Source organism: Malus domestica, chromosome 05 (assembly GCF_042453785.1).
Source record: "Malus domestica chromosome 05, GDT2T_hap1".
Lineage (NCBI taxonomy): Eukaryota > Viridiplantae > Streptophyta > Magnoliopsida > Rosales > Rosaceae > Malus > Malus domestica.
The window spans coordinates 37,616,795-37,630,494 of NC_091665.1; the positions used below are offsets into that span (position 1 = coordinate 37,616,795).

General features: G+C 33.8%; 1 protein-coding gene across 4 annotated transcripts; it reads left to right on the plus strand.

Moving 5' to 3' along the window:
- Positions 1–2,653: 2,653 nt before the first annotated feature.
- On the plus strand, positions 2,654–9,137 carry LOC103419777 (protein ROOT HAIR DEFECTIVE 3 homolog 2-like). 4 transcript variants are annotated; one of them, XM_070821278.1, is made up of 23 exons: positions 2,654–3,109; positions 3,183–3,249; positions 3,364–3,466; positions 3,599–3,669; positions 4,171–4,234; positions 4,322–4,387; positions 4,499–4,546; positions 4,628–4,690; positions 4,797–4,853; positions 5,057–5,215; positions 5,307–5,375; positions 5,466–5,557; positions 5,743–5,821; positions 6,344–6,509; positions 6,590–6,714; positions 6,824–7,086; positions 7,166–7,262; positions 7,354–7,524; positions 7,609–7,713; positions 8,188–8,282; positions 8,408–8,504; positions 8,706–9,000; positions 9,099–9,137. In XM_070821278.1, exons 1-22 carry the CDS (start codon positions 2,962–2,964, stop codon positions 8,997–8,999), a joined length of 2,499 nt encoding a protein of 832 aa, XP_070677379.1. In that variant the 5' UTR covers positions 2,654–2,961; the 3' UTR covers position 9,000; positions 9,099–9,137. The 4 variants fall into 4 exon arrangements, 3 of the variants coding, with proteins under 3 accessions (XP_070677379.1, XP_070677380.1, XP_028958806.1); XR_003773628.2 differs by having other exon boundaries at positions 8,408–8,626; positions 8,706–9,137; XM_070821279.1 differs by lacking the exon at positions 8,408–8,504 and having other exon boundaries at positions 8,706–9,137.
- The last annotated feature ends 4,563 nt before the right edge of the window (positions 9,138–13,700 follow it).

The following is a 13,700-nucleotide window of genomic DNA, read 5'->3' on the forward strand; positions in this document are numbered from 1 at the left end:
TGCCATACATGCAAAGAATGTTAAAATAATAATTACCCATGTCACATGAAACTTGGAGCTTTCATAGAGCACATCCACCCATGTTAAATTGTCATGGCTCGATCTCAAATTCAACCCAAAACACAACTTCACCTATTTTTGGGTTAGTAAGGCTCATCAACCGTGATTGGTGTCATTTCGATTCTAAGTCCAAGCCTAAATCCTTGGTGTTGACGTCAACAAGTCCTTTTAATTTTTTGCACCAGGCGTGTGCTCAACACGACCAGTTGGAGAGTGCTCGCCACAATGGCTACTTACCATGTGATCATATCTCAAACAATTCTCACCTTAATCTGATGGTTTTTAATTATATTTTTGTAATAATATTTCTAAGACAATCTAAAAAATTAAAGAAAAAAATCAAATAAAAAATTTCCAACGGTTACTTGTACTTTTTTCTATAAATACTAAATCATTGTTTCTCTTTCCACCAAAACTCTACACAATCTTTCATTTTCTACATTCTTAATTCTTTTTCTACATTTCTAATTTGTTTATGCTTACAAAAATGGCATCTTCGACGGAGTCGAAGTCGGAATCAAACGATAGACCGTCGAAAATGGTTTCATGTGTGAGCGTTGAGTTGCCGTTATATACCGATTGGCACGACGAGTAGGAAGGTAACTGATTATCTATATATATACAGTGAGCATCCTAAAATAGTGAAACATTCAAAATACCATAAATTGTCCTTTAAGAATTTCATAAATTACAATTGAACCAAAAGAAGCTAAAATATTTAACCATATTTTTATTTTGAATGAATTTAATATTTAAAATTATAGAAAGAAAAAAAACAAAAACAAACCTCCCACGTTAGTGGGTGGTTTCAAGTCATTAATTCATTTCTTAAAAAAAAAACAATAATTTTTAAAAAATATGTAAATTAATTATTTAAATAAAAAAATATAAAAAGGCCAATTGCCACACGCGTATGCGTGTGGCAAGAGGCTAGTTATTTATAAATGTTGAAGAGGTAGTTGAATTCCAACAAGAAAAAAGAAGAAGAGGTAATTGAGAAGATATATCAGCCATTCAGTACTACGGTCTGATGATATTCCTCTTCACTTGGAAGTGAGAGGTCTTTGGTATCATTTTTTCCTAGATTGCGAATTTGATACCAAATTAAATTGCCCATTATGTGATTTAACCGAACTTCTTATTCCCTTAATGGAAAAATATCGATATACTAAATTTTTTTTTGAAAATATACATCAGCAAAAACCTCAATATTCTATCCAAAATAAATTGGAGCTTGAGACTCCGGAGCCCGACCCATTACCCATAAGATCAGATACTAAGCCCACCTCTATCTTTTTTGTTTACTTCTGTCAAAGAGCCCACCTCTCCCTACTGCATACCTATAACAAGGCCCAGGGCCCAAGGCAGAACATACTTAGATCTGGGCCTTGATACTTTTATTATTATTTTATATCCTTTCGGTCTTCGTTTTTGGTATAAATTCATTGTTTTTAGGGACATTTTTGGCTTTTTACTAACCTCTATATATATTTTAAATTTGAAACAAAAGTAACAAAGAAAGATTTCTTTGGATACTAACCAAAATTTAATCTAGAAAAAACTACATTATGAAATTATAAATTGTTATAAGGGAGTTTTTATGGCACTCTAAAAAATTATTGTGCATTCCTCTTGTATTTCTCTTTAATTTATTCACGCAACAAGTACGTATTATTATTTTTTTTTTTAACAAAAGAGATTAACTATTTTTAAGTGGCATAAACAACACAGTTGTTATAATTATGTCCTAAATTTGAAAGGAAAAAAACAATTCCCCACCTTCCTACTTTTTCATTCCATCTTTGTTACATATAAATGCAACTTTCTTTTTTCTTTTTGTCGGAATTACTTGTATTTATCAGCATGTTGAACGATTTATTCTTTTTATCATGCATGCATTTACGCTATCTTATTACAAAGTAATTAATGCATATGCATGAACGTACATTCCCTCCAAGTCTTATTCTTTATATACTGTGAAAATACTAAATAAGAAAGTTTGTGAGAAGTAAGAAAATTATTTTAATTTTTGACTTTCCTATATTTACTAATAAGGAATTAAAGTAGTACATTCCTTAAATTTTGTAATTCACTATATTCAAAATTTGGTGTTGAAAAACATGCACGTCTTAATCCAATGTCCTGAAAATACGCTAGTATTGTCTTAAAATTTGTAATCTAATTTTCTCTACTTATAAATATTTTTCAATTTGTATTTTATGATATTAGCAATATTGAAAGAAAATTATTATTGGTAGTTCAAATTCATCATTCTACACTCCAAACTTTCTATATTTAAAAAAGAAAAATAAAAAATGTAGAATAAGATTTTTGAAGTACTAATAACACTTCCTTATTGAAATAGGGGGAGTGGAAACAAAACTTGAAATCTTTGAGAATAAAAGCGAATTCTTTTAACAAACTGAACAACAAATCGATTGTGTTCCTCCCAAATTTAACAGTAGTTAAACATGTTTACATAAAATTTACCCAATTAATTTAATTTTTGACAAGCGACCGATAAACACGAAGGTGTTGGGTGGCGAATACGCTTCGACACCAACGATAATCCAAACGAGTTCAACGACAAGTTGCCCACATTTCTTGAATCCAGTAAAATAAAATTTAAAATTTAAAAAAAATAAAATTTGAAGAAGGAGAGATCTCGACACTCCACAAAAAAATTGAAGCCTCTCTCTCTTTATTCTCTTACTTGCTCTGCCTCCCCTACCAGCAAAGAGCTTATGATTCGTACTTAATTCAGAAGCCTTGAGGTCGAAGGAAGCATATAGAATCTTGGGTCGTCTTCCTCTTCAAGTATAAGTATATATATATATATATATATATATATATATACAAGTCGGTGGCTGAAAGAAAGTTGCAAACTTTGAAGGTTTTGAGATGGACGAAGATTGCTGCGCCACGCAACTTATCTATGGCGATGGAGAATTTAACGCAGATGGGCTCGACAGGTTCGTGAAGGAGGTGAAGCTTACCGAGTGCGGACTCTCCTATGCGGTTGTTGCAATCATGGGTCCGCAGAGCAGCGGTAAAAGTTTGAAACTTTGTTCAATTTGGTTGAGTTTTGAGGTTTTTGGTGCTTATGGCTTTTGATTTTGCAGGGAAAAGCACTTTGTTAAATCATTTGTTTCGGACTAAGTTTAGGGAGATGGATGCTTACAGTGGAAGGTTGGTTTCTGAGTTTGGAATTGATTGTGTAGTCAATTTTGGTTTTTTTTTTTTGCTTTTGGAATAAGTGCTTTTTGGGAGAGAGGATTATCTGATTTTGTGGATTTGTTTTAGGAGCCAAACTACAAAGGGTATTTGGATTGCCAAGTGTGTTGGCATTGAGCCGTGCACGATTGCCATGGATTTGGAGGGGACTGATGGGAGGGAGAGGGGCGAGGTAATCAGATTTTCATTAGAATTCCATTGTGTTTTTCTAGGGAGGATTTAGTAAGAGCTGCAAAATGTTATATAGTTAAACTTCCCGGATTTATTAACTGTTCGTGCTTCCTGTGTATCTATTATTTTCCAGGATGATACTACATTCGAGAAACAAAGCGCCCTATTTGCCTTGGCAGTTTCAGACATCGTGCTGATAAATATGTAAGCTTTTGTTTTTTTATTTGTCTTGGAATCGCCTGGCTGATAGTCTACATTACTTGCATAGTTAATGACTATATATGTAGTCGTCGATCCAATTTGTTAGTGGTTGTATGTTGAACTTGTTCCCTTAAGTGTTACATCAAATTAGTAGAGGTGTCTAGTTCAATTTTAAGACTGTCATATGTATTGGTATCTAGTTCAGTTGGTTTTTAGAAGGGCAAAGCCGGTGTGAGTTTGGTTTATCAATTATCTATATACTTAGGAAAGAAGCTTCTGATACCATCTCATTGATTGTTCAACTAGGGTTTTACCTTTCACGAAAACATGGGCTTTTCTAGTTATGAACTTTTAGTTCGGAATCCTAATGTTAATTGACATTTTAATTTCCAGGATATATAGAATACACGTAGGCTCAATTTAATTTACAGAATATACGTAGTTTTTACCTGTAATTTGAAATTACTTTTAGATATATCAAGTGGAGATTGGATTTGTATACAGGTGGTGTCATGATATTGGTCGGGAGCAAGCTGCCAATAAACCTTTACTAAAAACAGTTTTTCAGGTACTCTAGAACCATGCCTACATCTCTACCATCTACTCACCATTTACTGTCGAAGTTAATGAAGTTCTGGTTTTTGAATGTGTTTAGGTCATGATGCGCCTATTCAGCCCCCGTAAAACAACGTTACTTTTTGTTATACGTGATAAAACAAAGGTACGAGCGTACTGCGTATGCATATTAACAGGATCTGTCTAGTTATGTTGTCCTCATGAAATGATTTTCTTGTTGCATATTAATACTTTCTGTATGTGGCTGCTCGTTTAGACCCCTTTTGAATACCTGGAACCTGTGCTAAGGGAAGATATACAGAAGGTACTTTTGTCTTCAGCTCTATTTTGCTTTTATACTTTATTCCTTTTCCCCATACATTTCTTAGTATTGTAAATTCTGCAGATATGGGATGGAGTACCGAAGCCTCAAGCCCATAAAAGCACCCCATTGAGTGAATTTTTTACTGTGAGATCTCTTATACTCTTCTCTATTCTCTGGTCATTTTTTGCTCTGTATAATGTTCTCATCAGTCAAGTTTGTTGTCTCTGATACATCATTCTTCGATGTGAAGGTAGAAGTAGTTGCTTTGTCCAGTTACGAAGAGAAGGAGGAGAAGTTTAAGGAGGAGGTAACCCCTCTACTATCAGAAGCAATTATCATGTCCAATAATCCTATTTGTCATCACATTTCTATTTTATAATTTTGATTCCTGGTGTGTGTTATGCCATCCACTGAAGAGTTGTATATGTATATATACATGATTGTTTGATGTCCTTCATTCATTGTAAAAGTTTACAGTGGTACCTTACGGGTATGGTTATTATCATGCAGGTTGCTCAATTGAGGCAGCGCTTTTTCCATTCTATTTCTCCAGGAGGGCTTGCTGGCGATAGAAGGGGTGTTGTCCCTGCGTCAGGATTTTCTTTTAGTGCACAACAGATTTGGAAAGTAATCAAAGAGAACAAGGACTTGGATCTTCCCGCTCACAAGGTTTGTTAGTTTATTTTCTTCCCATTGATATTTTGTGGTCTTCACTTCTCATATGCATATAATATATATGCACATACTGTGATTTAATTAGGTTATGGTTGCTACGGTTCGGTGTGAAGAGATTGCCAACCAGAAATTCAAACAGTTGGTCCATGATGAGGTATGTGGTCATTTATCTCCATTTTTGAGATGCTTATACTTCTAGCATATTCAAGAAAATTTTATTGGCCATTGGGTGAACACGATTTAGGGTTGGTTAGCACTGCAAGAAGCTGTTGAAACTGGTCCTGTACAAGGCTTTGGTAAAAGGCTCAGTTCCATTCTAGCCACCTATCTTTCCGAGTAAGTTTGACTCTGGTTTAATTATGTTTTTATTCAATCATGTAACTTGAATGCATTTTTCACATGTTACACTGTCCACCTTTTTTTTTTTTGGGTTTTAATTTTGCCACTAAAACTAAATGTTTATATGTATTTTCTAGTTCTGACTTTATTTTGTATGTCTTGATCTCGCTTATGCATCATAGGTATGACATGGAGGCCATCTACTTTGATGAAGGTGTAAGGAACTCAAAACGACAACTGTTGGAGTCAAAAGCATTGGATGTATGTCTACTCTCTCTGTCTCTCTAATTTAACAGAGTGTACAGTTAAGTTTTCAGTTTCTTAGACAATTTTTGCAACATAAGGAGGTCGTTATTAGTAGTGGTTTTAGTTAGGTTGTCAGTTTCATATACCGCGTTACTGTGGCCTCAATCTCAGTATGAACACCAGGATAATGAAGTGGTTTGGCAACATAAACCTTATCCTTCAAGTATCGCTATCAAAGAATTATGCTTAAATCAACAGCTAAACATCATTACCGGAGCATGACTCCATCGAATTACATTACCAGAAGCTTAAAGTCCCTAATCTCACACTGAGAAACTGAGAGGACAAATAGAGCTTGCTTGTTATGTAATACACGAAAAGTAACATAGCCTTATACTTTAGATTGTCTTCAAAGTTCAAAATAAAACTGGTTAAAGGGTCTGTTCGACTTGGTGTGCTCAACTTTGTAAATTCGTAGCTGCCACTAATGCGAATTATTATTTTTATTTAAATCTTGCTTTCCTCTGAATTTTCCAGTTTGTTTACCCTGCGTACTCGGCCATGCTCGGACACCTACGTTCTAAAGCCCTTGAAGATTTTCAAGTGAGGCTGGAGCAGTCGTTGAACAAAGGAGAAGGATTCGCTTCATCTGTTCGTACCTGTGCTCAGTCTTCTATGCTTGAGTTTGAGAAAGGATGTGCAGGTAATAGATTTGTTTAGCTAATTAACATGTTTGTCAACCAAAATATTTCTTTCATTACTTTAACATGTTTCTCCCTTCAGATGCTGCCATACAACAAGCTAATTGGGATGCTTCAAAAGTCCGGGAAAAGCTTCAACGTGATATAGATGCACATGCATCATCGGTTCGTGGTGCAAAACTGGCAGAATTGAATTCCAACTATGAGGTTGTGCTCTGATAATGTATCAAAGTCTTGGTTATTCTAGGAGTATACTTATAACATTAGGCTCATAGTTATTCAAATTTCTTAATGCAATACCCTTTTTATTTTTCAGAAAAAACTTTCTTCGTCTTTAAGCGGTCCTGTAGAGGCTCTACTGGAAACTGGTGCAAAAGACACCTGGGCTTCGATACGAAAACTACTTAATCGTGAGACCAAAGTTGCAGTATCGGAGTTCTCAACTGCAGTTGCCAATTTTGAGTTGGACAATGAAACGGTTGTCAAAATGAAGCAGCATTTGAAGGATTATGCGAGAAATGTGGTGGAGACAAAAGCAAGAGAAGAGGCTGGGAAAATTATGATCCACATGAAGGATCGGTAGGAAGTCGTTAAAAATCTTCTTTTCTTTTTCATGTTGTTATTTTGGTTGCTGATCACTTCTGTTGTCATTTCTCAGGTTTGCCGCAGTCTTCAATTATGACAGCGATTCAATGCCTAGGGTTTGGACTGGGAACGAAGACATTAGAAGTATTACCAAGGATGCACGAACTGCGGTAATCGTTGGGAACTTTTGTGGAAGTACATGTTATATATCTTTGTGACTTAAAGTGATGTTTTAGTTGTTTGATCATCTCTTTCTTGCAGTCTCTGAAGCTTTTGTCGACCATGGCTGCCATTCGCTTGGATGAGAAGCCAGATAATATTGAAAATGTCCTCGTTTCTTCTCTGGTGGACGGGACTGTTACTGTTTCATCTTCACAAAATAGGAAACTAGGACCTTCTACAGATCCTCTTGCCTCAAGCTCTTGGGAAGAGGTACCATTAATTTATGGGTTTGGTTTTTATGTAAATTTTTTCTATAATGAAACTCCTTTCTTATTAAGGTTAACTCTAAACTAGGTTTCTTCAAAGGATACCTTAATTACCCCAGTACAGTGCAAGTCATTGTGGAGGCAGTTCAAAGCAGAGACGGAATATAGCGTCACTCAAGCTATTTCGGCACAGGTATACTTAAGTTTAACTTCAGTAGTCTAATTGTTTTTATATCGTTTAATCAGAGTTGCATCCCGATTAAATGGATTTTGTCTTTTATAAAATGTTCTTTGAAGATTTGGATTATGAAAATATGAATATTGGAACATGTTTCTGCAAAAGTAATGAACAACTGGTAGGAGGAACGTGGAAATAGGACGCCTGCATTGTCCTCGGATGACATTTTGGGCGGGAGTTCTTATGTAAATTGGATTTAGTTTAGTAGTGAAACCAAACATATGGAAACACTTCATATTGAAAATCGAGCTGATTCTTGACTTGGGAACAGTTAGTCAGATAGGACCAACTTATAATCAAGTTCAGTGTATTCTTGTTTTTTCTACAAAGAAAAATCCTAGCATCCTAATACTATTTTTGTAACGAGCTCCCTATCTTTATGCTTATAGCTCTGCTTGATCATGATGTTGTTTGCTTTTGTACTTTCAGGAGGCTCACAAGCGGAGTAACAACTGGTTACCTCCTCCATGGGCTATAATGGCGATGATCGTTCTTGGTTTTAACGAATTTATGATGCTTTTAAAGTAATTACTTTCGTTCTTTTTTGTTTCCTTTTGCGAGTTTTAGGTTTTGGACATTTTTAAGTGTCCAGACCCTAATGTCTTGCACATATGTTAATCACTGTGCCTTTTTTCTTCAAATGAAACAGGAACCCTCTCTACCTCATGGTTCTATTTGTTGCATTTTTACTTTCAAAGGCGTTATGGGTACAGATGGACATTACGGGACAGTTCCAGCATGGCGCTGTAAGTATAAAACTGAGTTTTTTTTGTCTCACTTAGTAGAGTGCAAAATTGGGATTGAACGTGGAATACAACAGCTGGTGATCCTAATTTGATAGAGACTTCACTCGGGGCTGGCCTTTTTGGTTACAGTCTCTCATCAAATTGTAATTTTCTTGATTGAAGCAGTTTCTAATTTTAGTTTCTGTTGTTTGTTTTTACCAGCTGTCAGGAATACTGTCTATCTCATCAAGGTTTCTTCCAACCGTCATGAATCTTCTAAGAAAACTCGCAGAAGAAGCTCAGGGGAATCAAACACCGGAAGCACAAAGGCGGCCAGTTTCTCTTTCTTCTCAGAGTTATAGAAATGAAACACCTCAGCCAAATCCAGTAACAAGCTCATTCCCGGAGTCCTCAGTGTCATCCAATATCTCGTCATCAGATACCGGCATGGAATACTCAAGCCCTCCTTTAAGACAAAGGCGAACGGCAAACGTTGAGGAAGTTGAATCTTCATGATGTATGATCTCCGTTGTTTGTACCATGTGCAGCAGATTAAGGTCATTACTCATTTGTGCGATAGTTTTCATTCTTTTTTATTTTGTTTCTTGTTTGTAGTTACTGAAAATTTGAATAAAAATAAACGTGGTTTGCTCAGTGCCTGGTTTTACAAATTATAGGTTAGTTGTTATGTTTCGAGGAATTAGATTGTAAAATCTGCGCATTCTAACATTGCCTCTCTTTCTTGACTACTTTTTCTTCATATTAGTATTGTCAGTAAAACAAATGAAAAAAATTTGTGTAGAGCTGAGCTTGCCACTGAACTTTACAGAGTGGTGCTACAATGCACTTGTTATCATTCTTCTATTTTAAATATAATACTATTTTTTCATTCTTTAATTTTTCATAATTATCTTTTCTACTAATTAAGGGTAAATTAATTAGGATCATCTACTACTGATTCATATACACAATGGCAATCATATCAGACCGGTAAAACGAGCCCCTGAAAATATAAATTTAATTAGAGCTATGCATAGTCTTGAAAATCATGTAGTATATTACACAGGAAAATTAGATGCAGATGGGGATCAATATGATTTTAACTATGTTTTTGAAATTGAATTTTTTTTTCTTTTCATTCCATGATAGTTGGAGAAGATTGGCTTTTTTTTTTATTCTTCTCGTGTCCTTATGAAAGTAAAGAAACTGTGAAGAAGACTGCAACGGCAGAGAAACTGGGTTTGCTCAGCGCCTGGTTTTACAAATTATAGGTTAGTTATGTTTCGAGGAATTAGATTGTAAAATCTGCGCATTTTATAACATATGAATTTAATATCGTATTGTCTTTTAGCTTCTATATTTGTATCTGTGGCAAAAAAATGGTTACATCCATGAGAAAATTTTATAGATCGATGAATATTTTCAATCTAGATATTTATTAGATACCAGAAATTATAAGTCTATTCGTGAAAGTCTAAGTCAATGCCACGTACAATATTTGTTAAAACATATTTAGGAAACTGTTATTAGCAGTCCAAAAATCTCTATCTACACTCCGCACAAGTGTATTTTTCTTTCTAATTATAGAAAGTTTGGAGTGCCAAATGAGATTTTTGGAGTGCTAATAACAATTTTCTATATTTATATACATTTTATTTTAGTTTGGAAGTTGACTTCTTTTCTTTCTTTATCAAGTTGGGAGTATCACTGAGTGTGACCATGTGCAACTAGTTGTTGATTATTTTTGAATATCAACATTTTTTCTTACAATGTCTTAGACATATGAATAACAGAAAGAAAACGGTCATGATACAAGCTAAATAGTAGTAATACTAATTAGTAAACAACTTGTGCATGATGTTTGCTTATAACCAAGTGGATGCAACTTGGAATAGTATTAGTAAATGCATGATGTTTGCTTATAACCAAGTGGATGCAACTTGGAATAGTATTAGTAAATGCATGATGTTTGCTTATAAGTTATAACCAAGTGGCATGAAGGGACAAATGTGTAGGTTATATGACTTGGAATAGTATTAGTAAATGCATGATGTTTGCTTATAACCAAGTGGCATGAATGGACAAATGTGTATGTTTCATGCATGACTTGGAATAATATTAGTCGTTGGGAGATTTTGCATGAATTTGTTTTTGTTTTTTATATGTATATATTAAGTTCTATTTTAATGGGATTGCTCACCACTCCTAAGTTGTGATAATGCCTTTATTTATCGTTGTTATGTGAGTTTAATTAAATTTTGAGATTGTGTTTATCCACTACATACATTTCGATTTTTTTTTTAAGTCGAGCTATAGCAGTAGTAAGTTAGATGTTAGATTAGTCACTGACAGAATTCAAATCCAGACTGTCATGCAAGAGCACAACACTTTTTCACCATTGTGGTAAAGGGCCACTTGACAACAAGTTGATTGGCATCTGTGACTTTACTAATACTATTCCAAGTCATGCATGAAACATACACATTTGTCCCTTCATACCACTTGATTATAAGCAAACATCATGCACAAGTTGTTTACTAATTAGTACTACTCTTATTCAACTTGTATCATGACCGTTTTCCTTCTGTTATTCATACGCCCAAGACATTGTAAGAAATAATGTTGATTATTCAAAACGAATCAACAGCTAGTTGCACAGGGTCACAGTCAGTGCCAACTTGATAAAGAAAGAAAAAAAGAAGAAGTCGACTTCCAAACTAAAATAAAATGTATATAAATATAGAAAATTGTTATTAGCACTCCAAACTTTCTATAATTAGAAAGAAAAATACACTTGTGTAAAGTGTAGAATGAGATTTTTGGGGTGCTAATAACAGTTTCCCAAATATTTCTTAACAAATATTGTACATGGCATTGACTTAGACTTTCGCGAATAGACTTATAATTTCTGGTATCTAATAAATATGCATCGATCTACAAAATTTTCTTATGGATGTGCCCATTTTTTTGCCACAGATACCAATATAGAGGCTAAAAGACACTACGATATTAAATTCATATGTGGTCGAGATATTTATGAATTTAATCATTAAAATGTATAAGCTCAATTATACATTCAAGTTCGATCAATTCCCGAAGTTTTGGTCAACAATAAAAATTGTTTACCTATAGTTCACCTATAAAACGTGCAAAGGCAATATATTTTTTTACCACAATTCTATGTATTGTGAATTTTTGTTCGTAACTTTTGTGGCATATAAAGACTAAAAGATACTACGATATTAAATCCATATGTGGTTGAAATATTTATCAGTTTAATCATTAAAATGCATAAACTCAATTACACATCCAGGTTAGATCAATTCCCGAAGTTTTGCTCCACAATAAAAACTGCTTAGCTATGAGTTCACCTTTAAAACGTGCAAAGGCGATATACTTTTTAACCACAGTTCAATGTAATGTGAATTGTTGTTTGCAACTTTTGTATCTAATAAATATCCACGGTTAAAAATATTCATTGATCTACCAGAACTTATCATGGACGTACCTTTTATTTTTATTTTTATCACAGATAGGAATATAGAGTTTAGAAGATTCTCATTTAATTGAAACATACCAAACTCATTAAACACTCTAACCAGAAGCTCATGTAATTGAAAAGAAAAAGGAATCAATACGTAAAAATCGAACCAATCGATTGAACACATACCAATTATTAAGCTAATTAGTGCTCTAGAAATTTAGAGATGTCAAATGATGAAGAAAAGGAAGAGGAAGAGATTTGGATGACTACGGAGTAGTAGATGGGGGTGCAGAATGACAACTATGGGAGATGGAAGGATTTTTCAAAGAGAGAGAGAATGGGCTTTGCTCCATGGAGATGATGGACTGGTTAGGGTTTTGATTTTTTTTATTTTTAAGTAGATTGAGTTGGGTGTAAAAAGATTTTGATTGAGTTGAGTTTTGATAAATAAGGGCGCTTTTGGAAATAACGTTGGGCGTAAAGAGATAATGATAGATAAATTAAATACAATGTGGGTATAAAAAGTAAGTTGGATGTTGAGATACAAAGTATGGGTTCAAATAAAATTTCCCTTTAAATAACACCTCTATTATTTTAAGTCAAATTGAAAAATATTATATAGGGTATTTAGTATTCTAGTGAGTACAAAGTATTATCCTAGAATTTTTGCCAACTGAGAAAATGGCGGACTTTTATGGGATAAATTACCAAGTTTGACCTCATTCTTGGTGAGTATTTGTTGCTTTGCCATTTGTTGCAGGGTCTATGGAAGTAGTATGCTAGAGACTTTTTCATGTACCGGAACACATTTCGATACATCAAGTATAATAATACAATTGATTGAAAACTTAAAAAAAAAATTCAACCAATTATATTATGACACTTGGTATACTAAACTGTATTTTCAGCTACATTATCCCTTCCCCTGCACTGCACACCATTGTACACCTCACGGGTCCATATGTCAATGGATGCATGGTGTAAATAATGTCTTGCTCGTTGGTTAGCTCTTTACAAGTTTACGAACATCACCATCTTCCAATCTCAAACCCGAGAACAATGATGCTCACAGTTTGATGAAACATAGATTATGAGTTTGGATATTGGCTTTGCAATTTTTTCCATTAATCTAGTTATTCGTTCAGTCTACAATTCGGTTGGAGTTGCCAAAGATTCTTTGCACAATTTTTTAATTTAATTGGATCCCTCAGTAAAAAGAGGGCTTCAAACTTAAAAAGTTTTGAGAGTTTTTGAACATTGAAGATAATAAAGTCCATGGTTTTGTACTGGTTGTTTGTTTATTCTTTTTGAACGAATGAAAATGGTTGGCTTTGAGATCTAAGGTTTTAGGTCTAAAAGTTAAAAACACCAGGAAATGTGTCAGATTCAGCTTTAAAATTCGAAGATTTTGGACCTTCAAGCTTTTCTTAGGGAATAAAATAAATATCGGAATCCTTCTTTTCCTATTTAAACGCTAATTGTTTTATTATGATTTTGTATGTTTTATTCGACGCCTGCTATTCTTAAATTAAGATAATGTTTTTTTTTGTTAGGAAGTGAAAATGAATTTTAGAGATAGAAAAACAAAATCAGTAACATATAAACCTAAAATTGCAAATTAATCCAAAAATAACAAATAATTAGATAAAAAGTTACAGCCATATACATACATATATATATATATATATATATATATATAATTTTTGAAAAAAAATGAAAAATTATATGTAATA